Consider the following 27,828-nt stretch of genomic DNA (forward strand, 5'->3'; position numbering starts at 1 on the left):
CGATCACCTTCCCGCACCGCTTTCGATTTTTTCAAACTTATTTTTGGTGCATCGAAGAGCCTCACCGGTTGAGCAACCGCCTGCCTGGGACCAGCCTTGGCTTGGAAGTCGCCCAGCATCTCCCCCTCCCCCCAACTCCCCGCCTCTCTCCTCCAGCCGGTGTTTATTTTCTCCGACCGCTTACTTTCACTTTCGCCTTCCGGGAAAGCGGCTCGTTCTCCGAAGCCCTGCGGGCCGCGAGGTGCTTTCCAGAGCCGGGCGGGAGATGCGCCAAGACCTGCCCTCCGGCCCCCGTCGCCCTTCAGTCGGAACCGGCTGCCCTGCGCGGAGGAGCTCTCTTAAATCCGCTTCTCGGGTTCTTCGCTATATTCTCCGCCGGCTCCGCGCCGCCTCTCTCTCTGCAAACCCTCTTCGAGAAACACCGCCCGGTAAGTCGGTTCTTAGCGAAATGACTTTATTTATACATGGATAAAATTCAGAAATGACCCCAGTAACTTTAACCGAGGTGGCGCAGTGGTTAAATGCAGCACTGCAGGCTGACTGCAGTTCTGCAGTTCGGCTGTTCAAATCTCACCGGCTCAGGGTTGACTCAGCCTTCCATCCTTCCGAGGTGGGTAAAATGAGGACCCGGATTGTTGTTGGGGGCAATATGCTGACTCTGTAAACCGCTTAGAGAGGGCTGAAAGCCCCATGAAGCGGTACATAAGTCTAACTGCTATTGCTATTGCTATTGCTAACCTCAAACTGTCTGGCTGGCATGGACCTCACCCCCTTCCTAAGAGGCCTGTAAGGGGATCGTGCATAAGCGCACCATCGTGCCTACCATCCCTGTCCTCATTTATTTGTACCCATTTCCTGTGTTCATGTCCATTTTTATATACTTATGCCTGTTATCTCGTACGTTTGACAAAATTAAAAAATAATAATAAATATGTATATAAATAAATAAATAAATAAAACCCATTTCCTGTGTTCATGCCCATGTTTATATACTTATACCTGTTATCTCGGATATGTTTGACTAAATAAATAAATAAATAAATAAATAAATAAATCTGCCAGACTTGGATTACCGCTGCTCTTCCCCCCCCCCCCTTTTCTCTCCAATCTCTGTTGCTCTCATTTTTCCCCCCTTTCTCGCCAGGATTTCTTCCAGCGCAAAAGCATTGCTCCAGCGATTTACGGCTTTGCCTGTCGTAGAACCGGTGTCATGAAGTCGGGCTCGTGGTCCTGGGTCGCCCTGGGGATGCTACTGGACTTCCTGGCCCTCCACCTGTCTTGGAAGTGGAGCCCCTCGCCCTGGGGGAACCCTCTGGCTTTCCTCTGGGCCGTCGCCGTGGGGCGCTGCGTGTCGCTCGTCCTCGCAGGGGGTACCCTCGCCAGCTCCAGTGCGGACCAGTTTCCCTGGAGGCTGCTGTTGCAAGGGGCCTTGGTCCTCTCCTTCCAGATGCCCGGCTACGTCAGCCTGCAGTACCTCTACGAGCCCCAAGGAAACGCCCTGCATCTGGCCTCCAACTGGGGCAGGAGCGACGTCCTTGCTCTCAACTACCTGGTAGTGGGGGCCGTGATGCTGCTGTGCCATAACCTCCTCTCTTGGGGGGGCACAGGATCGGAAAAGGCATCCTCAGCTTCCTTCGGGCGCCTCATCTCCTGCCTGAGGCCGGAGGCGCTGCGGTTTGTGGCCATCACGGTGCTTATGGTGATCTCATGCATGGGTAAGTGGACCTTTTGAGGCGAGGGGAGCAGGGGTGATCCTTGCCCCTCACAATCAACCTAGAGTTTTCACAATACTGGTATAGATAGTCTTTGAGTTACAACTAAACATTTGAAGTTGCACTGGCACTGAAAAAAGTGACGTACAACCAGGCCTTACACTTACGACCGTCGCAACAGCCCTATAATTACAAGGTCAAAATAATATATTGGCAACCAGTATATACTAACAGTTGTTGCAGTATCCTGAGTTCCTTTGCTTGCCAGTCACACCATCCCAGCCGGCTTCTGAGAAATAAACTAATACAAAAAAGCAAGATTCACTTAACGACCACATGATTGACTTAAAAATTGCAGTGTTTCACTTAACAACTGGGCAAGTAAAAGTGACTCACTTAACCGCCTTGCTTAGAAATGGAAATTCTATTCCATAGAATATCTTGCCTTTTTTGACCTCTTGACAGCTGACCCTGCTTGTATTAAATGTCTTGAAATATCTACCATATTTTTCAGAGTATAAGACACATCTTTTTCCTTCCTAAAAGAATGTGGAAATGCTGGTGCGTCTTACACACCAAATACAGCCATTTTTGGCCTCCTGAAGCTCCACCCCCACATCCCATTTTTGCAAAAAACGCACTATTTTCTGCCCGTTCTTTGCAAAAAAACAGAGGTGTTTTGCCTGCAGTGCTCCTGGGGGCCAGGGAGGACAAAAACTTTTTTTCTTACTTACCTCTTTGAAATCTTGGTGCATCTTATACACTGTTGCATCTTATAGTCTGAAAAATACACTACTTAAAATTCTACTAGGGAGCAAAAATGGCTCAAAATAAAAAAAAAAATCCACTATGTGAAAATCCCAAATTGGCTATCACCGACAGAAAGGACGACTCACCCAAATTTTACAGATTGGAACAAAATCCTAAGATACAGAGACTTAATTGATAGACAGGGAAATTTAAAAACAATTGAAGAATTGGCAGATCAGAACATGAAAGTTGACTGGCTAACTTTCCTCCAAATCAAAACTAAATACAATAAAGATACTAAATTACATGACATCGAAACAGAACCACACGAATTAGATAAAATTATTCAAGAAAGATATAGAAAGATAATAGGGAGAATATATAAATTCCTCCTGAAGTATAAAATGGAAGAGGAAAGTGTGAAAGAACAAATCATAAAATGGGCCCAGAACTTTGGCTATAATATTGAATTAGACAAATGGGAAAAAATTTGGGGAATAAATTTAAAAATGACACTATCAGTTGTATACAAGGAAAACCAGTACAAAATGTTTTACAGATGGCACCTGGCACCCACAAGGTTAGCTAAAATTTTAACAAATACCTCCCCAAAATGCTGGAAATGCGAATCAATACATGGAACATATTACCATTTATGGTGGACCCGTGAGGAGGCAAATTTTTTTTGGAAAAGGATCAAAAATTGGCTGGAGGCAATAACAGGGGTTAAAATAGAATGGAAACCTGAAGTTTTTTTATTAGGAATAATGTCTGCGAAATATCAAAAAGAAATCCAGTATTTAATACTACATATAATTACGGCAGCAAGGATTGCCTTTGCCCAGAAATGGAAAAACAAATTAATCCCAAGTGAAGATGAAATAATTAGAAAGATTATGGACTGTGCCGAAATGGATAAACTAACTAAAGAAATCCAGGGAAAGGAAGAATCAGAATTCTACCAGATATGGGATAAATGGTATAGGTGGATGGAAGAAAGAAATAAAAATCAATGAAAGAATATAACAAAACTCAAAAATAATAGTTATGAGTAAAATAAGAGGGTTAAGAATGGTGAAATCCAAATGAAATACAATAGAAGGGGAAATAATATAAGGTGAGCGGTATCGATTGATGATTGCTATTATAAAGAACAGGAAGTTCCTGTTCGTATTGTATTGTATAAATGTGGTGTATGTCTAAGTTTTGTGTGTGTGTATTTTACCTGTTTGTTAATAAAAATCTTTTAAAAAAATTCTAGTAGGGAGAATAAAGACATCCCAATGCAGTCATTCACACACACCCCAAAATTCTCCTCTAAATTGACTCCAACCCTCCTCCTGTCATATGGCTTCAATGCGGAGAGTTATATTTTGCTTTTCCGAAAACTAAAGGAGCGGGTGACATAATACAGATTGTCTTTCTTCTGTTTTTCATCTTGTCTTGTGTCAGGCATGCAGGAACTAGAAAGCAGGAAATTATTAATTTGAATTTTAAAAGATAAAAGTGGATGAACGAATGAAAACATGCGTTGATATACAGTTCTAGGCCAACGTGCCCGGCCACGTTGATGGCGAGGATAATTCAGAATCAGCAAGTCATTTTGGATGCATATAGATTCCCAGGGACCTCTGTAAAAGATAGATAGTTTAAATAGGGCCACATTTGCAGTAAACGTCCTTGATACCATTTTAAAGTTAGGTCTTTAGTTTTAGCCAAACTAGTGCTCAGTCAATTTAAAAATCTCCAAAACGGTCCTTTTTTCTCTGAGCTTCTAGGCAACTCCTCAGGCGCTTCTATCCAGTTATGAAGTGTTAAACTTGAAATTTCTATGTTTTTAATCGTTCTGTTGTACCAAGCAATCTTAAAAAGCTCTTTTCTACTGTTGATATTTAGGAATGTCAAAGAGTTGTGTGAAAACGGAAATGGGTTGTTTTAAAAAGGGGGACAGAAATTTAACGGAGGTCTGGTATGAAGGTAGAGATGTCCGATTGTTGTTGAGACTTTTTAGGGGCCTCGTCATGTTTTTTGTTAATTGCATTGTAATGAATTTTGAATTTCTTGCATTTTTATCTTGGTTTGCCACCCAGAGTGCTTCGGTAGATGAGCAGCCATATAAACATGGCTTCATAAGAAAGAAAGAAAGAAAGAAAGAAAGACAGAAAGACAGAAAGACAGAAAGACAGAAAGACAGACAGAAAGACAGAAAGACAGACAGAAAGACAGAAAGAAAATAAGAAAAAAGAGGGAGGGAGGGAAGGATGGAAGGAAGGAAGAAGAAAAGGAAAAAAGAAAGAAAACCAGAAAGAAAGAAAAGAAGAGGGAGGGAGGGAAAGAAAGAAGGCAGGAAAAAAACGGAAGGAAAGGAGGGAGGGAGGAAAGGAAAGAAAGAAGTTTAGAAGAAAAAGGCAGAAGCAAATTACTACAGGTCAGTCAGCTGAAATAATTGGATTATTGGAGAAAATTGAGAGGGAACATTGATACTTCGTTGCACTGTAAGCCCCACCCTTTCCCCCCCATGCATGTGATGTCACAGTGCACATATAGTGTCAATGCAGTGCTACTGTTAGGCCTCAATTAACAGTTGATTGCTTAATAACAGAATAACAGAGTTGGAAGGGACCTTGGAGGCCTTCTAGTCCAACCCCCTGCTCAAACAGGAGACCCTGTACCATTTCAGACAAATGATGCCTTAATTTCTGGAGGCAAGTTGTTAATGACCGTTTGAAGTTACGGCAGACTCAAAAAAAACCCACCCCATTATTTGTGAGCCGTCCTCAAAGTTACAATTGCAACTCGTGCAAACGGATTGCAATGTTGCACGGTCACATGACTGCAGTTTGCGATGTTTTTTGGCAAAAATGCTGCCCATTGCACATGCTAGATTTATACAACCACATGGTTTGTTTAAAAACCACATGATTAACAATCTTCGTAAAAAAATTATCGTAAAATTGAGAGGTCACGTGATAACCCATCTAACGACCACAATGACTTGTGACCAAAATTCCTGGCTCAATCAGAGCAGTCAGTTGAGTATTTATTTCATTCCTCCTCCTCCCCCCTCTGCTTATCCTACAGGGGGACTTCCAAATTTATGGAGGCTACAATTCCCAGAATCCACAGCTTTTTATTTGTTGATTTTTCTGGAGGACTTTAATCCAGAACCCAATAAAAGCAGCCAGAGAGAGTTGTTGTAGCTGTAGGGTGATATTTTACTTAGCACATTAAGGGTGAGAACAGGCTCCTATAATCACGCAAAATTAAGATAAAGATAATAGAAAATGCTTTCAAGGTAAAGGTAATAGAAAATGTGTATGCAGATTCTCAGTCATCCAGCTTCTTGGATGAGAACCGAAACGTCTTCAAAGAAAACCGACAGTCCAACTTCCTCTTGAAAAAAATCACCTTTGGGAAAATAGAAAATGGCGTCAAGAGAAAGATAATAGAAAATGGTGTCCCTCTTTTTAGGCTACGGAGCAGGGGAATCCTCAAAAGTCGATAGGCCATGTTGGTGTGATCGGCTTTTGAATATTTTTAAAATTACATTTTATATATATCCTTGCACCTATATGCAGAAACCTTTCTGTTTAATATTTTAATTGAGTTATAAACTATTATGAAATACAAAATACAAAAATAAATAGAAAAGCAGTGGGGAGGAAAAAGTGTGAAGAGAAGTGAGGAAGGATAAGAAAAAGAAAAGAAAAAGAAACATTCCAACTCTCTCTGCTGGAGTAAAATAAGGCATTAACATCAAATCACAACTGTTTGCTTTGACATAATAATATGAATGAGCCATTTCTGTAAAGATCTAGTGATCTTCTCGGTAAAACCCCCAAATCAAGGTTTCATTCTGTTTCATTCTGTTTCATATCAAGCATGAAGTTCAGAAGTGGTTTCCATGTGGAAACAAAAGTACTTAACGTTCTTTTCTTTAATCAAAGTAGTCAATTTTGCCATTTCAGCCAATTCCATCAACTTCTGCAACCATTTTTCCATAGTAGGAATCTAAGTGTCCTTCCATTTTTGTGCATACAGTAGTCTTGTTGCTGTCAACCAGGGGTGGGATTCTACCAGTTCGGCTCGGTTCGAGTGAACTGATAGCTCCGAAGATCAGCTGTGAGTGAACCGGCTCGCTCCGACTTGCAGGTGCCCCCTACCCCGGTTATGCTCACCTATATTTCCTTGTTTTTTAGCCCAGCTGATAGGAGCGGCAAAGTGGATTGCCTGCGCCTCAGCTGTTTTCCTGTGACCTGCGCGCAGCGAACCGGTTCTTAAACCGGTAGGATCCCACCCCTGCTGTCAACATATATAATAACAAAGTTATATTACTTATATATGCAGAAATTTGGAACATGCATGTTCAAGAGACAGCTTTTGTTGTGTCGAACTGGGGAAATTGTGTTTGTTAGATGCAGGAAAACCGATTTTTTTTAGCACACTGCAAAAATAGCAGTAGCAATAGCACTTAATTATATACTGCTTCACAGTGCTTTACAAGCCTTCTCTAAGTGGTTTGCAGAGTCAGCTTATCCTTCAAGGTCACCTTTAACAGATGCTTTTTGTCCCTGACTTGCAATCATGGCTCCTTGTAATGGTGACCTCATTCTCACCCAGGAATAGACTCAAGAAAAGAGCTGGTAGCGTGCCAGCTCACGCAGGCCTCTTTTCCTGCATACCAGGGGGATGGCTGGCTGAAATGGAGGCAGAAACTTTGCAACAGTCAAGACAACTTGCTAAAACGAAGACTTTCTAAAGAATAATCAAAACAAAAGCACTTACTTATATGATGATTTCACTTCAGTGCTTCTCCGTTTTCCTTGGGGAAAAGCCATTTTGGTTGGCTGCCCTCACAGCGCTTTGTTTTAATTTTTCTGTTACTCCTCATTCTGAATGTATTACCATATTTTTCGGAGTATAAGACGCACCGGAATATAAGATGCACCAAGATTTTGAAGAGGCAAATTTTAAAAAAAGTTTTTGCATTCTGCAGACCTCCCCAAAATGGCCCGTTTTTCACAAAAACTGGCCCATTTTTTTTTTCAAAAAAAGGGCATGAATAGCCTTTAGGCTTGTAGAGTCCTCCTGGGGGGGGTGCCCCCCCCCCACCAAACGAGCAAAAAATGGCCTGTTTTTCGTGAAAACGGACTGGGTTTTTTTTTCCCCACAAAAAATTGGCATGCATAGCCTTTAAGAGGCTTTCTGAGTGGTCTTGGGGGCTGGGGAGAAGGGGGGCAAAATTGAGCAAAAAATGGCCTGTTTTTCACTCATTTCTACCCTCCCCAGCACCCAGGAACACTCTGAAAGCCTGCTAAAGGCCATGCACAGGCATTTTGGTGAAGGGGGCAAGGTTTCTGGAGGCAAAAAAATGCTGTATTCAGTGCATAAGACGCACCCAGATTTTCAGCCTTTTTTTTTAGGGAAAAAGGTGCGTCTTATACTCTGAAAAATACAGTAATGAAAAAATGACATGTCCTACATGTTTGTAATTTTAGGATTTTTTCCTGTTTCACATTTCTTCTGAACGATCTGTACAGAGCTGGGTCATTTCTGATCTCCTTTTAATTCCCAATTGGAGTTTTAAAATGATTTTGGATGTCTAGGGCCTCCATTTTTCTTTTAAAAAATGTTTCAAATGCAACCATTGTAAGTATCACACACACAAAAAAATAATGATGGGATTTTTACAAGGATTTATTTCTGCTTTTGTTGGGAAAAAGAAAGGAAATATAATCTTAGTTTGAGCGAAATAAACTAATAAAAAATACCAGTAAAAATTTCAAAGTATCCACATCAGGCTGGCAAGAAGTCACATTTTTTAATTATGTGGTGTATGGTTAAAAAAGTGTTTTTAAAATGCTGTGAAACTCATAGCATGGGTGATCCAGGGGTAAAATTCAGCAGGTTCTAACAGGTTCTGGAGAACCAGTAGCGGAAATTTTGAGTAGTTCGGCGAACTGACAAATACCACCTCTGGCTGGCCCCAGAATGGGGAGGGAATGGAGATTTTGCAGTATCCTTCCCCTACCAAGCCAAATCATGCCCAACTCACAGAGTAAAATTTTTTGAATTGCAGTTATTTTTTTTAGCAATTGACACAATACATTCTTTTGTTTTTGCTTAATATTATTGTCTTTATTCAGGATTGCTAGGTTGTTTTTTTAAAATACTGGGTGGATTTATTCTGTCTAAGGGAACAAAGGATCTTTTTGATTGCTGTGGAATACAAATACATTAAATAAATAAAGGAATATGTGGAACAGACTCTTAAGTCAGGTGCAAGTTGACTTTTCAGGCTGGTAGGAAAGCTTGACAAATGACCCCCTTGCTTTAACGAGAGACACCCAGAAATTGGGAGAGGCCCACAACATTTTTCTATTTTTTTTTTTAAAAAAATAGCAACTTGGCTGCCCATGTTGATGAGAAGGCCTGGAAGGAAAATGCACTTGCTTGAAATTCTCCCCTCCCTTCCCCACCCGTCTGCAGCTTTCACTGTACTTTACAGATTGTCCCCGACTTAGGATGATTCGTTTAGTGACAGTTCAAAGTTACCACGGCCCTGAAAAACGTGACGGATGACCATTTTTGATGCTTAATGGTGTTGCAACATTTTGATCACGTGATCAAAATTCAAATGCTTGGCAACCGACTCATATTTAAGACGGTTGCCATGGAAGTGTTGGGCTCAATTGGAGTCGTAAGTCGAGTATCTGTATTACCTACAGAACACAATGCTGTTCGGGTTGCAACTTAGGAGGGTCCAGCCCAAGTGGCCAGCTTCTAGTGCAATTTCCAGATGCTGATGTCCCTTGATCCAGTGGTGGGATTTATTTATTTTTTTACTACCGGTTCTGTGACCATGGCTTTGTGGGCGTGGTTTTGTGGCCATGACAGGGGAAGGATACTGCAAAATCCCCATTCCTTCCCCACCCAAATGACCTGCTTTCCAGCTCCATTCTCCTGTTCAGCTGGGAGGTTGGGAGGCCGCAGGGGCGGGGCCAGCCTATTTGCCAGTTCTCCAAACTACTCAAAATTTCCGCTACCGGTTCTCCAGAACCTGTCAGAACTGGCTGAATGCTACCTCTGCCTTGATCTCCCCCTCTCTCTCAATCTCTCAAACTATCTATCTATCTATCTCTCAGTCTCTGTCTGTCTGTCTGTCTGTCTGTCTGTCTGTCTGTCTGTCTGTCTATCTATCTATCTATCTATCTATCTATCTATCTATCTATCTATCTATCTATCTATCTATATCTCAATCTCTCTTTCACTCAATCTCTCTCAGTCTAACTATATTTAGCTCTCTCTCAATCCCTCACAATGTCTGTCTTTCAGGGGAGATGGCGGTTCCATATTATACCGGGCGGGTAACAGACTTGCTCATAAGCAAGGAGGAAGCCTCGACCTTCACAAATGCTCTGTATATGATGGCTTGTTTCACTCTGGCCAGGTATGATGGGGAGAAACTACTCAGGTTTGTTTTTTAAATGCTAACTTGCACTGATCGATTTTCAGCACCTTCTCACCTCTGCACGAATCAACCTGTGGTATCGTTGGAAACCCACAAATTTGTCAGTGCGTTTTAGTCACAATAGTAGGGAAAAGTTGGATCGCAAAGAAATACATTCGGAAATGCATCACATATGGGAGGGGTTTGCTAGAGAGAGAGAAAAAAATGGGAACGGTACAGGTACTTACAACAGTTCACTTAGTGACCATTTGAAATTACAACGGCACTGAAAAAAGCAACATGCCCATTTTTCACACTTACGACCATTGCAGCATCGCCATGGTCATGCGATTTACCTTCGGATGTTGGACAACATATTCACATTTATGACGATTGCGATGTCCTGGGGTCATGTGATTACCTTTTACGACCTTCTGACAAGTAAAGTTAATAGGGAAGCCAGATTTACTCAACAATTGTGTTACTAATTTAACAACTGCAGTGATTCACTTAACAAATGCAGTGAGGAAAGTCGTAAAATGGGACAAAACTCACTTAACAAATGTCTCACTTAGCAACATAAATTTTGGGCTCAATTGTGGTCATATGTCAAGGACTACCTGTCTATTAATGGACTGCTGTCCCATTAGATCAGGTGGAGAAAGGCATGCTGTGGATACCACAGGGATTAACATTTACTTATTGATTATCTTTATATGCTGCCCAATCTCACTATTCAAAGTGACTCTGGACTCCTTACAATATTTGCCAGGCAATGGACTTCCACTTCCTGAGTTCCCAGCATGGTGCCTAGGGAATTCTGGGACTTGAAGTCTGTATGTCTTCAAGTTGCCAAGATTGAGAAACATAGCTCTAGATTTAGTTTCTAAGGAGGCTCCAATCCCTTCTAAAATAATGTCCTTCATTATATCCATAAATTGACTCACACCAAGGAGGGGACAACAACCAGCTTTCTGTTGTCTCCTTCCCTTCCAGGGTCATTAGGCAGTTTCAGAATAAGAGAATAAGAGTTGGAAGGGACCTTGGAGATCTTCTAGTCCAACCCCCTGCTCAGGCAGGAAACCCTATACCATTTTAGACAAAAGATTGTCTAATCTCTTCTTAAAAACTTCCAATATTGGAGCATTCACATCTTCTGCAGGCAAGTTGTTTCACTAGTTAATTGTTTTCACTGTCATGAAATTTCTCCTCAGTTCTAGGTTGCTTCTCTCCTTGATTAGTTTCCATCCATAGCTTCTTGTCCTGCCTTCAGGTACTTTGGGAAATAGCTTGACCTCCCCTCTTCTTTGTGGCAGCCCCTCAAATATTGGAAGACTGCTTGCTTCTGCTGTTCAATTCAAAATTCATCACAGTGATCATTACCCCAGGATAGAATATTATTTGTCCCTCACGTCAATATATTTGCAGAAATGTAACTCAGGTTGCAAAAAAAAACAAAGAAAAACCAGAAAACGAAACCAAGATTCTTGACGACAGCATGGGATGAAATTTGGTTTGTTGGGGTGTGTGTGTGTAGGGGAAAGGGGTAAAAGTGATGTCAGGTAGGAGAAAAGAATGGAGAGAACTAAACATGGAGTCATGATAGATATCTCTTTTCTGATTCCTCTCAGCGCTACAACAGAGTTTCTCTGCGACTTCCTGTACAATACGGTTATGAACAGATTTCACACCCGCTTCCAGGGCTCTGTCTTCAGGTCCGTCCTGCGCCAGGAGATTGGCTTCTTCAGCACTAATCGAACAGGTAAAGGATACGGCATTTCCTTCTCTCTCCCTCTCTCTCCCTCCCTCCTCCCTCCCTCCCTCTCTCTCCCCCCTCTCTCTCACACACACAGTTTTCCCCGAAATACAACCTATTCCAAAAATAAGACCTAGCTTGATATTTATGTGTGTGCCCAATATAATCCCTACCACAGTGGTGGGATTAAAAATACTTTACTATGGTTTTGTGGGCATGTCTCGGAGGGCGTGACAGGAGATGGATACTGTAAAATCTCCATTCTCTCCCGATCAGCTGTGACTCGGGAGGCAGAGAATAGATGGGGGCGGGACCAGTCAGAGGTGGTATTTACCAGTTCTCTGAATTGCTCAGAATCTCCCCTACTGGTTCTCCAGAACTGGTCAGGACCTGCTGAATACCACCTCTGCCCTACCCCCAAAATAAGCCCTAGTTAAGACCCCGCCCACTCCATTGCACCTGGTTGCACGGGGTGGGGCGAGGTGCATAGGTAAAAATCAAGCGAGGGTGGAGGTTGGGGGGGGTTGAGTTGCTTACCTTCAGACAATTGTAGCCAGGTCTCGTACACCACATGCACAACACATACCTCCCCTTGCCCACTTCTGCAGCTCCTCGCACCACTCCTCACGCATATCGCCCCTGGCCTCCATTTCGCAATCAGAAGTCTTGAGTAAATGCATCTGCAGCCAAGAAACAGGCTCTAGATTGCTGCGTGCGGCGCCCACCGGCTTCATTTCACCATCAAGAGGCCTTCAGGAAAGGCTTCTGCAGCCAAGAAACAAGCTCCGGATTGACATGTGTGGCCTTTCTTAAAGGCTTCTGCAGCTGATAAAGATTGATCCGGAGCTCTTTTATCGGCTGCAGAGACCTTTCCAGAAGGCCTCTGACGGTAAAATGGAAGCCAGGAGGCACAGTGCATATCAATCCGGAGCCCATTTCTTGGCTGCAGAGGCCTTTCCTGAAGGCTTCTGATGGCAAAACGGAGGCCAAGGATGATGTCCGCAAATGGGGGCAAGCAACTGCAGAAGTGGGGCCGCCAGCGGGCTCCTGCTGGGCGAGGCTATCGCGAGGTGAGTCAGTGGAAGACATCCCCTGAAATTAAGAGCTGGTGCCTTTATGGTGACAAAAAAAAGTATAAGACTGGGTCTTATTTTCAGGGAAACACTGACACATATACCGTGTTTCAGTGGTGGGATTCAAAATGGGGAGGAGCATGGGCCATGCTCCTCCCCAACCTCCTCACTATCCATCTCTGCTGCTGGCGGGCCACAACTCTGGGAAGGCAAAGACCATAGCTTCTCCCAGTTGACATATTGTAATTTCCAATGGACTTGTTCTGGTTGACAGGTGACATTGCTTCCCACATCTCGTCCGGCATCGATACCATGAGCGAAGCCCTCTCACACGATCTGAGCCTCGTGATGTGGTACCTGCTCCGGGGCATCTGCTACTATGCCATGATGCTGTGGATCTCTGTGCCATTGGCCACCTTCGTCATTGTGACCATGCCCTTCATCCTGCTGTTGCCAAAGTGCTCGGGGAAGTTCTACCAGGTGACGAAAGGTTCCCTTCAGTCCCACCTTGAGGGGTCTGTGGTAGAGAGCCCCGAGGCCCAAAAGCAAGTGTCCCACAGGCCGCTGAAGAGGGCTATAGAAATAATGTTTATTTCTATCAACCTTTCCTGGGAACGAAAGCCTTAATACAGGGGTCAAACTCAAGGCCCGCTGGCTGGATTCGGCCTATGGAGTTCTTAAATATGGCCCGTGGGGCTGCCCTGGAAACAGCAAAGGATTGGTCCGCAGTGCCTCTGCCAGCAAAAACACAGCTTAGTAGGGCCACATGTGGCCCTCCCAGGCTCAATTTTTGGCCGCGAGGGTCTCCTGCAGCCCTCTGCCAGCGAAAATGGACCTGGCGGGGGGAGACTCTATTTTTGCTTGCAGAGGGTTGCAGGAGGTGGTTGCGGCTGAAAATGTAGACTTGACAAGTGACGTTGAGCTGGCCATGCCCACTCTAGCCACGCAACCCTGATGTGTCCCTCAATGAAATCGAGTATGACACCCTGATCCTTAAATACATCTGGTATGTGCCAAAGTGGGAAAAGATCATTTCTGAATGAAGAATGGGACAATTCATCACAGCAATTGTCCTAGTAAAAAATGCTAACGGTTCACCCGAACCGGTAGTAAAAAAATGATACTGGTTCACCCAAACTGATATTTCTGACGATCAGCTGTGACATGCGATTTATATTAGCTAGAAAGCAGGATTTCCTGCTTTCTAGGTAATCTGAATCTTGTGGCACAGTGGATTCCCCGCCCTCGCTGTTCTACTTACCTTTGCAGGCACACTCGGTAGCAGGCTCTGCCTACCCACCTGGACGTTATCATGTCCGTTTTTGACGCTCCATGGAGGTGAAGCATCACATTTGTGAACCATTTGTGAACCTGTAGCGAAGTAAATAGATTTCACCCCTGTCCCCAGTCCTTGGGCCATGGCCTGTTTGCAACCAGCCCACCAATTGCACAAGTTGACCTGCCTGTGGGTGTGTGTGCACCAGCCCGCCATTTGTACAGCCCGGTTCCCCTCCCTACCACTGGGCCACGAAGCTGCAATGGTTGAGGACCAGAGGTGGGTTCCTACTGGTTCGGACTGGTTCGGACGAGTAGGTAGTAACTCGAATTGCCACGCCCCCAAACTGGTTCTATCGGTGGCGCCATAGGCGCCGCCATCTTATTTTTTGCTTCTGCGCATGTGCAGAAGCATTTTTTTACTACTGTGCACGCAAACAGACACTAAAGACACTTTTGTAAGTTGAGGACTAATTGTGTATTATTGCTGTGTGAACAACATGGACTTGTAGCCACCAGGAATTGAGCTTTATCTTATTTAATATTAATTAGCAATAGCAATAGCAGTTAGACATATACCGCTTCATAGGGCTTTCAGCCCTCTCTAAGCGGTTTACAGAGTCAGCATATTGCTCCCAACAATCCGGGTCCTCATTTTACCCACCTCAGAAGGATGGAAGGCTGAGTCAACCCTGAGCCGGTGAGATTTGAACTGCAGAACTGCAGAACTGCAGTCAGCTGAAGTAGCCTGCAGTGCTGCATTTAACCACTGCGCCACCTCATTAATATGGTTTCATTTATTTTCCCATTTGGTCACATCCAAAGTTGTTTCCAGAGTTTAATTTGTACAGGGGCAATAGAGTTGATAGAAAGTTTGGGGTTCAAATTGAGCACCTCTAAATTTTGGAAAAACTTTGTTATCTTTTCTGTTTTCTCTCTCTCCTTCCAGAATTTGGCCATGCGGGTCCAAGAATCCTTAGCCAAGGCCAACGAGGTCGCAATGGAGACCTTCCAGGCCATCTCGACCGTCCGCAGCTTTGCCAATGAGGACGGAGCTGCTCAGTGTTACGAAAAGAAGTTGCAAGAGACCTACAAACTCAACAAGGTGGAGGCCGTGGCCTATGGTGCCTCCATATGGATTCCTGAGGCAAGGATGCAAACCTGGGTGGAGAGGTTGGGAGCAACGCTTGGGGATCCTGGGAAGGCGAGATGGTGCAGGCTGCACAACTTCCATCACCCAAAGGATGATATCAGAGTTTGTGTGACACATGGAGCTTTGTGCTTCCAGAGGAAGTAGGATTGACTATGGGAGAGAGTGGGGGAGAGAGAGAGAGGGAGGGAAGGAGGGAGAGAGATAGAGAAGACAGAGACAGACAGAGTAGAGCTGGGAGGGAGGGAGGGAGGGAGGGAGGGAGATAGATAGATAGATAGATGATAGATAGATAGATAGATAGATAGATAGATAGATAGATAGATAGATAGATGATAGATAGATAGATAGATGAATGATAGATAGGTAGATAGATTTAAAGACAGACAGAGTAGAGCTGATAGATAAATAGATAGATAGATAGATAGATAGATAGATAGATAGATAGATAGATAGATAGATAGATAGATAGACGATAGATGGATAGATGATAGATAGATGGATGATAGATAGGTAGATAGATTTACAGACAGAGTAGAGCAGATAGATGATAGATAGATAGATAGATAGATAGATAGATAGATAGATAGATAGATAGATAGATAGATGATAGATAGATAGATAGATAGATAGATAGATAGATTTACAGACAGACAGAGCAGATAGATAGATAGATGATGAAGATAGATAGATAGATAGACAGACAGACAGACAGACAAACAAGAGTAGAGTACAGTACAGTAGAACAGATAGGGAGGGAGGTAGGGAGGTAGATAGGCAGATAGATAGATAGATAGATAGATAGATAGATAGATAGATAGATAGATAGATAGATAGATAGATAGATAGATCGATCGATAGACAGACAGACAGATAGATAGACAAGACAGATAAGGGTAGGGTAGGGTACAGTACAGTACAGCAGATAGGTAAGTAGGTAAATACAGACAGACAGACAGACAGACAGTCTGTACATCATCCATCTATCTATCTATCTATCTATCTATCTATCTATCTATCTATCTATCTATCTATCTATCTATCTCTAATCCTCCCTCCCTCTCTATTTGTCTGTCTCCCTCCCTCCATCAATTGCATAGATGTCAAACTCACGGTGTCACATTGCTGTCATGTGATGTATCACAACACTTTCTCCTTCATGAAGCCGGGGTGTGCGTGGCCTATGTGTGAGACATCTGACCGTGGGCTGCCAGTTTGACACCTCTGATCCAAGGGGTTTCACATTAATCCCCAAATGTTTTTCTCCTCCAGATGTTACAACTGGCTCTCAAAGTGGGGATTCTCTCTTATGGGGGACACCTGGTCACTCAAGGGAAGTTAACTGGTGGAGCACTTGTTACCTTTGTCCTGCAGGAGACTGAGCTTTCCACAGTGGTGCGGGTAAGTTTTGTGACTGGCCCAGCACTCCGGGGGGGGGGGGCAGAAACATCTGCCTGGAAGCCTAGAGAGGAGTGAAGACCCTTCCTCAAAATGTTCCCCTCATCTCACAGTGCCTGTTTCCTGTGTCTCCTAGGCCCTCCTTTCTTCTTACCCCTCCGTACAAAAAGCCGTGGGTTCATCAGAAAAAGCTTTTGAGTATATGGACCGGACACCTCAAATCAAGCCCTCAGGAACATTGGCGCCCACACATTTAGAAGGAAAAATGGAGCTTAAAGATGTTTCGTTCTCCTACCCCAACAATGGCAACTCTCTAGTGCTAAAGGTTAGTGGTGGGAACTGGATACTGAGAAGGGATCACGACGCCTTGGGTATGGTTCAAGAATAGAGATGAAAAGATGAAGACCCAAGATTGAGTCTCAGTCCTCCTGTGACCAGTTAACCCTGTTACTGAATAGCCCTGATTATCTGGGTTAAATCAATACACGAAACTACAAACTAGTCAAATGGGTTGAATTCACACAACTTACTAAGCCAAGGTTAAAGGTAACCAACTTTTCATCTTGTGTGTGTCATCTCTTGACTTGGACAAGGATGTTGTGTGAATGCAGCCAGAGGAAACCAAAATCTAGCTGAGGTCAGTATGTTCATCTTTAAGGAAGCTTTATTTTTACAGACCCTACAGACTTCCATATGGGTTTCAATGATTATCCCAGAAAGAAATATTGAGTCTGGCCGATACTTGAAAGGGAGAGAACTGGGAAAACTCAGAGCTGGAAAATTGACAAAGCATCCCATATTGTTGCCAAGATAATGATACAAATGCATCTATGAAATCATTATGATCTTGGCAACTATATCAATCAAATCATTATGATTTTATAGATGCATTTGTATCATTATCTTGGCAACAATATGGGATGCTTTGTCAATTTTCCAGCCCTGAGATTTCCTAGTGGTCCCCCATCCAAGCATTGGCCAGACCAAGATTTTTGAGGTCAGCTAAGACAGGCTTAGGTCTAACTTGGCTTAATGGGATTTAGCTGCATTTAAATGGTCAGATATGTACAGTGTGCAGTCTGAGAGCCCAAAGCCACTCCAAATCATTTTTAATGCCTTGGGAAGGCCACACTTGGAATATTACATCCAGTTTTGGTCCCCATGATGTAGAAAAGATGTGGAGAGTCTAGCAAGAGTGCAGAGAAGAGCAACAAAAAGGATTAGGGGACTGGAGACTAAAACATGAAGAAAGGTTGCAGGAACTGGGTATGTCTAGTTTAGTGAAAAGAAGGACTAGGTGTGACATGATAACAGTGTTCCAATATCTCGGGGGCTGCTACAAAGAAGAGGAGACAACCTATTCTCCAAATCACCTGAAGGCAGGACAAGAATCAATGGGTGGAAACTAATCAAGGAGAGAAGCAACCTACTGTAGAATTAAGGAGAAACTTCCTGACAGTTAGAACAATTAATAGTGGAACAACTTGTCTCCAGAAGTTGTAAATTCTCCAACAGTGTGTGTTTTTAAGAAGAGATTGGATAGCCATTTGTCTGAAGTGGTGTAGGGTTTCCTGCCTGAGCACGGGGATGGACTAGACCTCCAAGGTCCCTTCCAACACTTCTGTTCTGTCTGTTCTGTTCTGTTCTGTTCTGTTCTATTCTATTCTATAATCTTGTTCTTCTGCACATTCAGATGCTATCCAATTGACTCAATTGTCAATAGAGAGCAACCAGAAATTCATATCACGGTTGAAGACTAAATTAGGAAGCAAAATGGGAGGTGGAGGAGATCTTAGTAAATAGTTTCCACTCAGAGGAAGAAATAAGCCAATGGGCAGTGCAGCAAAGGCGTGGAGCTCTGTTGAAGGACAGAGTCCCGCCGTGAGCATGTTGAAGCCCTGTCCCATCCCATCCAAAGTCAGAACCAAAACTGCAGAATGAATAACTGTATCTGAGTTGGGTAGAATTGGCACGCAGTGTTCTCTTCTTCCAGGGAGTGTCTTTGGAGCTGCGTCCTGGTACTGTGACTGCCTTGGTGGGCCCTTCCGGGTCCGGGAAGAGCACAGTGGTGGCCTTGCTCCAAAGGTTTTACGAGCCCAAGGAAGGCGAGGTGTTGCTGGACGGCAAGAAGCTGAGCGAATATGAACATCACTTCCTGCATCAAAAGGTAAGGGCTGCAATGCAGTAAACGCAGGTGGCCGATACAGGTTGTTGAGGGGATTGCACAGCCAGTGTCCAAATGGAGCCAGAGATGCTGACGCAAACTTGTAGTTTTATATCAATAAATAGATTTTACATTTATGTTTACAGCAGGCGAGATAGTCAGGCGCATCACTACGTCACGAAGTAAATCGTCGGCTAAATCACCAAACAGCATACAGAGCACACCCAATAGAACAGCTTCCCTTCAGACGTTGTGGGCGCTCCATTCCTGGAGGTTTTCAAAAAGAGACTGGACAGCCATTGTCTGAAATTGTCTCCTGCTTGAACGGGGGGTTGGGCTAGAAGACCTCCAAGAACCTCTCCAACTCTGCCATTCTGTTAAATACCGTATTTTTCGGAGTATAAGATGCACCTTTTTCCCTCAAAAAAGGGGCTGAAAATCTGGGCGTGTCTTATACACTGAATACAGCATTTTTTGCCTCCCGACACCCCCCCTTCACCAAAATGGCCGTGCATAGCTTTTAGAAGGCTTTCAGAGAGCTCCTGGGGGCTGGGGAGGGCAGAAATGAGAAAAAGGATCATTTTTTGTTCAATTTTGCCCCCTCCCAGCCCTCAGGAGCACTCTATAAGCCTCCTAAAGGCTATCCATGCCCTTTTTTGGGGGGGACAAAAATGGGCCTGTTTTTGTGAAAAATGGGCCAATTTTTGCTCATTTTGCCCCCCCCCGGGTACTCTACAAGCCACCTAAAGGGTATTCATGCCCTTTTTTTTGAAAAAAAAAACATTTTGGGGAGGTTTGCAGAGTGCAAAAGCTTTTTTTAAAAAGCTTGCCTCTTCAAAACCTTGGTGTATATTATACTCTGAAAAATAAGGTAGTCTGCTGTGGATTCCCTTTCAACCCCCATTAACCAAAATGAATGGATTGATGTCAGGGAATTGTGCAACAGGTGTGTCCAAATTAAGTGGGACACACTGTCACAAACTTGTAGTTTTATATAAATGAATATATTTAACATTTACATTTACAACAACTAAGATAAGTCAGGAACACAGGAACATCATGAAGTAAATCTGCACAGCCTACAGAACACACAGAAAGAAAAAAAAGGTGGGAAAAAAGGGAAGCTCCCTCTTTACTCCCAGCAACCAATTGTAACGTAGATTGCCTCAGGAGCCCGCGTCCTCCAACCAATCAACTAGAACGGTGTGTCCCGGCCCATTATATGCTTTACTGTTCCACCTGTTAAATTAAATAACTTTACAGTAGTTTTCGACTTACGACCACAGTTGAGCCCAGCACTTCTGTCGCTAAGCAAGTTAAATGAGCTGAACCTCATTTTACAACCTTTTTTGCCGCAACTGTTAAGCGAAGCGTGCAGTTATTAAATGAATCTGGTTTCCCTTCTTGACTTTGCACATCAGGAGCTGGCTGGGAAGGTTACAAATGGTGATCAGGTGATTCTGGGACAGCGCAACTGTCATAAATATCTGCCAGTTGCTGAATGTTGATCACGTGATCCTGGGGATACAGCAGGGGTCATCAGTGTGAAAAGCAGTCATGTCATTTTTTTAAGGGTTGTTGTAATTTTAGTCACTAAACGAATGGTTATAAGTTGAGGACTACAAAGTGCTTTTTCAAGAGACAACTGGATGTTATTGTTTTTAATAAAGTAGAGTACAATAAAAATAGAATAGAATGATGGAATGTAGAATTAGAATAGAATAGAATAATGGAATATAGAATAGAATAGAAGAATGTAGAATTAGAATAGAATAGAAGAATGGAATGTAGAATTAAAATAGAATAGAATAGAATAATGGAATGTAGAATTAGAACAGAAAGGAATAGAATAATGGAATATAGAATAGAATAGAATAATGGAATGTAGAATTAGAATAGAATAGAATAATGGAATGTAGAATTAGAATAGAATAGAATAATGGAATGTAGAATTAGAATAGAATAATGGAATATAGAGTAGAATAGAATAATGGAATTAGAATAGAATAGAATAATGGAATGTAGAATTAAAATAGAATAGAATGGAATAATGGAATGTAGAATTAGAACAGAATAGAATAGAATAATGGAATATAGAGTAGAATAGAATAATGGAATATAGAATAGAATAGAATAATGGAATGTAGAATTAGAATAGAATAGAATAATGGAATATAGAATAGAATAATGGAATGTAGAATTAGAATAGAATAATGGAATGTAGAATTAGAATAGAATAATGGAATTAGAATAGAATAGAATAGAATAGAATAATGGAATGTAGAATTAAAATAGAATAGAATAGAATAATGGAATATAGAATTAGAACAGAATAGAATAGAATAATGGAATATAGAGTAGAATAGAATAATGGAATTAGAATAGAATAGAATAGAATAATGGAATGTAGAATTAGAATAGAATAATGGAATGTGGAATTAGAATAGAATAGAATAGAATAATGGAATGTAGAATTAGAATAGAATAGAATAATGGAATGTGGAATTAGAATAGAATAGAATAATGGAATGTAGAATTAGAATAGAATAGAATAATGGAATGTAGAATTAGAATAGAATAGAATAATGGAATGTAGAATTAGAATAGAATAGAATAGAATAATGGAATGTAGAATTAGAATAGAATAGAATAATGGAATGTAGAATTAGAATAGAATAGAATAATGGAATGTAGAATTAGAATAGAATAGAATAGAATAATGGAATGTAGAATTAGAATAGAATAGGATAGGATAGAATTCTTTATTGGCGAAGTGTGATTGGACACACAAAGAATTTGTCAGTGCTTGGATTGAGAAGCGAAACATCTTCAAAGAAAAACCAGAAAGTCCAGTTGCTTCTTGAAAAAAGCACTTTTGGGACAACCGTGGCCTGGATGAGTGAGACTCTCCATAGACCTGTGTTACAGTTTCCAAAGTTGGGGGAATGAATGTTGCTTTGATTGGCATCCCCATAAAGTCTGCTTGGAATAACGAACCGTCCTGTTGTTTTCCCTTCCTGGTAGGTAGCGCTGGTGAGCCAAAATCCCGTACTCTTTGCCCGATCCTTGGGTGCCAACGTTGCCTATGGCTTGGAAGAGCAAAGTCAAGAGAAGGTCACCCAGGCTAGTCAACTAGTAGGAGTCCATCGATTCATCGCCACAATGAGCCAAGGCTACAATACAAGTAGGAGTCCGCGTCTTCTGGCCAGGGATTGATTTTAGGGTGTCCAGGGCGGATTAAAGAGGGTCACATGGCAGTTGTCCAGAGGGAAGAACATCTGAGGGGTCCTTGGTGCTCTCTGAGCATGGTTGATTTTTTGCAGTCTCTTACTCAAACGTAATGTACTGTATTTTTCAGATTATGAAACACACCTTTTTCTCTCAAAAAAAGGGTGAAAATCTGGGTGCATCTTATACACTGAATACAGCATTATTGGCCTCCCGAACCCCGGCCCCCCTTTGCAAAAATGGCCGTGCGTAGCCTTTAGGAGGCTTGCAGAGTTCTCCTGGGGGCTGGGGAGGGCTAAAATGAGTGAAAAATGGGCCATGTTTTGCTTGTTTCCACCCAGCCCCCAGGAGCACTCTACAAGCCTCTTAAAGACTATGCATGCCCTTTTTTGGACAAAAAGTGGGCCTGTTTTCGCAAAAGAATGGGCTGTTTTTGGGAGATCTGCAGAGTGCAAAAACATTTTTTAAAAATTTGCCTCTTCAAAATCTTGGTGCATCTTATACTTCGGTGCATCTTATACTCCGAAAAATATGGCAATCCTCAATTTACAAGTTGGTTTAGTGGCTGTCCGAAGTTATGACACTGACAAAAGTGATTTATGACCATTTTTTCACACTTACGACCTTTTGCAGCATCCCCATGGTCATGTGATCAAAATTTGGACACTTGACAACTGATTCATATTTATGATGGTTGCAGTATCTCAGGTTGTGCTGCTCCACTCACTCACACACACTTGGTTTAGAGAATTTATTAAAGTTCCCCATCAGTTCCCTTCACCCAGCCTTGGAATTGTCCCAAATAACTCCTGCCACGTGCAGGCCAAGATCAGTCCACAAGGCAATGGCCAATAGTCCATAAAACAATGGAAAGTTGCTTCAACAAGTAAGTCCACCAAATAAACTTAATCCACCAGGCCAAACTGAAACACACCCACAGGAGCTCATTTGCCAAGAGAAGTTCGGTCTCCAAAGTCCAGCAGGAAGCACTTGGAACAAACACACACATTCAGAAACCAAATATGTTGTTCCACATCGCCTCCCTCTGCCTGCTGTGAGAAATAGTTTTCCTGTGCAGCCCTTCAAGATGGGCAGGGCCTTCTCCTGAATAATCTGGCAGATCTCCATTGCTCTTGTCTTTTCTCTGCCCTGTGTGCTCTCGGATCCACCAGGAAGGCAGCTCCTCCTCCTCTTCACTGACCGACCGCCCTTGCAACTGTCTCCAGCTGAAGCCCCCTGTAAATTTATTCTGGCCATTCATAGCCATTAATTTACCCAGTTTCTGACATGTCAGAATGAGTTCATCCTCCCTTGACCTGACTTCCAAGGAAGAACATGAAGAGTCATCGAAAGGAGACACCTCACAGGTTTTGTGACCTCCTGACCAGCAAAGTCAAAGTGAAAGCCAGATTCACTTTATGACCATGTTACTAACTTGACAACTGTAGTGATCCACTGTGGCAAGAAAGGTCATAAAATGAAGCAAAATGCATTTAACAAATGTCTTGCATAGCAACAAAAATGTTGGCTCAATTGTGGTCCTAGGTTGAGGATTACGTATAGTGCAGGCAAGGAAACATCTGCAAGAAAACAACCATGCTCACAGAGCACCAAGGACCCCTCCTTTCAATCCCGAGCCACAGATAGTTTCCTGTATTGGAGAAACATCTGTCTGTGGCTCTGTGAAGTTGTGGCCGTAGGGAGGAGGCAGGGGTAGACCTGATAGGTTGCCATGTTCTACCATCTGCCAGCTATTAGACTGGATGATGAAAAAATTGTTATAGATATGTTGTAAAACAGGGTCACTATTCTAGAATTAAGCTATTGGGGGATTAATGAAGCAGTTGTTAAAATTACCTTATTTTTGTAGTATAAGACGCACTGGAGTATAAGACGCACCAAGATTTTGAAGAGGCAAATTAAAAAAAGTTTTTGCACTCTGCAGGCCTTCCAATAATGGCCCATTTTTCATGAAAACGGGTCCGGTTTTTGTTAAAAAAAGAGGCATGCATAGCCTTTAGGAGGCTTATAGAGTGCTCCTGGGGGCAAAAACAAGCAAAAAACAGCCCATTTTTTGCCCTCCCCAGTCCCCAGGAGCACTCTGGAAGCCTCCCAAATGTTATGTATGGCCATTTTGCAAAGGGGGCGGGGTTTGGGGTAGCCAAAAATGCTGTATTCAGTGTATATGACACATCCAGATTTTCACCCTCTTTTTTGAGGGAAAAAGGTGCGTCTTATACTCCGAAAAATACAGTAAAATGGATAAGCAGGGAGTTTGGGATGGCCGAATTGTAGAATTCATTTTTGTCTCTTCCTGCAGATGCTGGGGAAGCAGGAAAGCAAATTTCTGGGGGGCAGAAGCAAGGGATTGCTCTCGCTCGGGCTTTGATCCGAAACCCCAAAGTGCTGATTTTAGATGATGCCAACAGCGCCCTGGACACTGAGAGCCAGAAGCAGGTGAGAGAACTGGGCGCGTGGGGGAGACGTTTTCTGAGAGGATGAATTATGGATGGAATTAAACAAACACAAAGGGAATGTGAGAAAGCAAAGAGGAAGTGGCCTAACGTTGAGAAGAATTTTGTTGGTTTCTGTTAAACCACTGTGAGATTTTCGAACAGAAGAACTCTTTCGGCTTGGCCCAGCTGCAGTCGGGGTAGCAGGTGGAACTGAGACAGAACCTCCCCCATCCAGTTTCCACAGGAAGGTCTTCATTGGGGGTGGAGGGGTGTGAGGGGGTATTGCAGGATTTGCAGGCCCAGCAAACCTGAAAACAAGAGTCATATATATGTTCACTATACCTTAATAATAAAATAATAAAGGCTGGAGATAGATACAGGGGTGGGATTCAACCGGTTTGGACCGGTTCGGGTGAACCGTATGCTAATTTTGCATCTGGTTTACTGAACCGCCATTTGGAAGGACTGGCTGGCCATGCCCTCTCCTCCCCTCCCAGGAGTCTCCACACAGCCCATTCATCATGCCAGTAAGTGCAGGGAGGCTCTGAGAGGGAGAAAAATGGGCCTCCTGGAAGCTCTGGAAGTCCGGAGCCTGGGGGTGGCTTTTTTCGCCCTCCCCGAGGCTCGAGAAAAACCTCCGGAGCCTGGGGAGGGCGGCAAAGGGGCCTCATGGAACTTCTGGAACTCCAGAAACAGGCCTGTTTCTGGCCTCTGGAGCCCAGGGGAGGCCGTTTTCACCCTCCCGGAGGCTTGAGGAAAGCCTCCGGAGCCTGGGAGGGTGAAATCTCTCCCCCACACCTCGCCGTGGTGCAGGAGGCCAAATAGGCCACGCCCCCTGGTCACACTCACCCAGCAACTGGGCAGAGAATCAGTTGCTGAAATTTTTCAGTCCCACCCCTAGATAGATACATAGATAGGTGTGTGTGAGAGAGGGTGGGGGGCAGATGGTAGATAGGTAGATGGTAAAATGAGGACCCAAATTGTTGGGGGTAATATGCTGACTCTGTAAACTGTTTAGAGTGGGTTATAAAACTCTGTGAAATGGTATATAAGTCTTAAGTGCTATTGTGATAGATGATAGATAGATAGATAGATAGATGATAGATAGATGATAGATAGATAGATAGATAGATAGATAATACATGGGAGAGAAAGAGAGAGATGAGAGAGAAAAAGGAGAGATGATAGACAGACAGACAGATAGATGATAGAAAGATAGATGATAGAAAGAATGAGAAAGATGATATAGATAGAGTAAATCTTCATTTTATTTATATCAGAAGAGTGAAAGCTTACTTCCTGTAGAAAAGATGCCCTGCCTATCTTTCAAGGCTGCCTTCTCTCAGCGTCCTTCTATACAGGTAGTCCTTGACATACCACCACAATTGCATCCAGACTTTCTGTTACTAAGTGAGACAGTTATTATTTTACGCCCTTTCTCATCCACAGTGAAGTGAACCCCTGCAGTTGTTAAGTTAGGAACATAATAGGCAGGTGAATCTGGCTTTCCCATTGACTTGTCAGAAGGTCGCAAAAGGGGATCACATGACCTCGGGACACTGCAACTGTCATAACTACGAGCCAGTTGCTAAGCATCTGAATTTTGACCACGTGACCATGGGGATGTGGCAACAGTCATAACTGTGAAAAGCATAATGAGTCACTTTTTTCAGTTGCCATTGTGACTTCAAATGAAATGTAACGTTGTGAGTTGAGGACCACCTGGGCAGCATAAAAGAACCCCAGAATTCCCCAGCCAACATGGAGGCCACACATCTTCGTGATGAAGCGCCCCCAACCTCCGAAGGCAACTTCTGCTCCATGGGTTGATTGTTCCCACGGTCCGAAAATTTCTCCATATTTCCAGGTTGAATCTCTCCTTGGTCAGTTTCCATCCATTGTTCCTTGTCTGGCCTTCGGGTGCTTTGGAAAATAGCTTGACCTGCTCCTCTGTGGCAGCCCCTCAAATATTGGAAGACTGCGATCATGTCTTCCCCTGGTCCTTCTCTTCATTAGACTAGCCATGATCCTTTTTTTTTCTTGATGCCCAATTGGTTTCTCTCTGTCCCAATCTTGCGGTTCCCCCTTTTACTCTCTTTCTAATCTTCTTTCTCTTTCCAACACCCCGTTTTTGCCTCACATAGCTGGAGAATGAAATCTACGGCAAAGCTCGCAAAACCCGCACCGTTCTCCTGATCTCGCACCGGCTCCGCAGCGTGAAGCAAGCCGACCTCATCCTCTTCATGGAAGACGGGGAGATCCGCGAGAAAGGGACCTATGAGGAGCTGGAGGAGGAGAAGGGTCTCTTCTGGCAGATGCTGCAGAAGCAGCCGAACGGGGCAGAGGGCGGCTGGAGCAGTAGCCCCGATGGGAACAATAGGAATTGATTACGGGGTGCGAAACGTCCGGTCTGGATCCCAGAGCAGCCCTTATCGCTCCCTGCGACCATCGTATGGTGGGGAGACGCCTCAGCAATGCAGACACTCCTGTTGATGGACAGTTTTATCATTCCGAAAATTCTAAACTGCTGTGTTCAGAAATCACGGTTTAAGCGATGTGCCATCTGGGCCAGCAGGAAACTTTCTTTTGGGGGGGGGGAATGGGGGGGATTCATAGTTTAAGCAGAGGGTGGGTTTTAACTAAACCAAGAGAAGTTGGAGGGTTTCAACGATCTCACAGGAAACCGCATAGAGGGCTGCTCTTTAAAGTACTGTACTGTAAAATACTGGGAGAGGTATATGTCACTGTCTCTAAGGCTGAGCCACCTCACAGGGTTGTTGTTGGGAAAATAGGAGGAGGAATATTGTGTGTGTTCACTGTCTTGAGCTATTTATTAAATGGGATATAACAGGTGGTGGGTTGCCAATTTTTAAACTACTGGTTTGGACACACTCATGCGCATGCGCAGAAGCACCCCAGCGGATGGGCGGAACCTCCTGCCGCAGCTACTACAGGTTTGGCTGAACCGGGAGCAACTCACCTCTGGATACAACTAACAACGAATGAATGGATGAATGAATGAATAAATTAATGAATGAAACCAGCACCAAAATTGATTGTGCTCAGTTGTCCCAAAGGTGCTTTTCCAAAAGACAACCGGGCTTCCTTTGCTTTTCCTTGAAGATGTTTCACTCCACATCCAAGAAGCTTCTTCTGACGGGGTCTGAACTGAGGAAGCTTCTTGGATGAGAAGCAAAATGCCTTCAATCAAAACCCAAGGAAGTCCAGTTGCCTTTGTTCTTTGGGGGCAGCATCACCTGGAGGACTGAGAATCTCCATAGACGTGGGGTTGCTCGGTTCCTTTTTAAAAATCCCCCCTCTTCCACTTGGCGTCAGGATGGGCATTCCTGATATTGAAGGAGATTTTGCAAATGGTTTGTCTGAACGTGTGAAGTTTTGATGTTCTCTTTTGAGAA

The 27,828-nt window shown here is 43.4% G+C and overlaps 1 protein-coding gene across 1 annotated transcript; it reads left to right on the forward strand.

Moving 5' to 3' along the window:
* The first annotated feature begins 167 nt into the window (after positions 1-167).
* TAP1 (transporter 1, ATP binding cassette subfamily B member) lies at positions 168-27,547 on the forward strand. Its single transcript, XM_032209729.1, has 12 exons — positions 168-428; positions 1,145-1,715; positions 9,798-9,912; positions 11,544-11,674; positions 13,016-13,221; positions 14,966-15,163; positions 16,439-16,567; positions 16,701-16,889; positions 18,558-18,731; positions 21,753-21,912; positions 24,277-24,413; positions 26,557-27,547. Exons 2-12 carry the CDS (start codon positions 1,211-1,213, stop codon positions 26,797-26,799), a joined length of 2,187 nt encoding a protein of 728 aa, XP_032065620.1. The 5' UTR covers positions 168-428; positions 1,145-1,210; the 3' UTR covers positions 26,800-27,547.
* Positions 27,548-27,828: the final 281 nt, after the last annotated feature.

This window comes from Thamnophis elegans, chromosome 2, assembly GCF_009769535.1.
Source record: "Thamnophis elegans isolate rThaEle1 chromosome 2, rThaEle1.pri, whole genome shotgun sequence".
In the NCBI taxonomy this organism is placed as follows: Eukaryota; Metazoa; Chordata; class Lepidosauria; order Squamata; family Colubridae; genus Thamnophis; species Thamnophis elegans.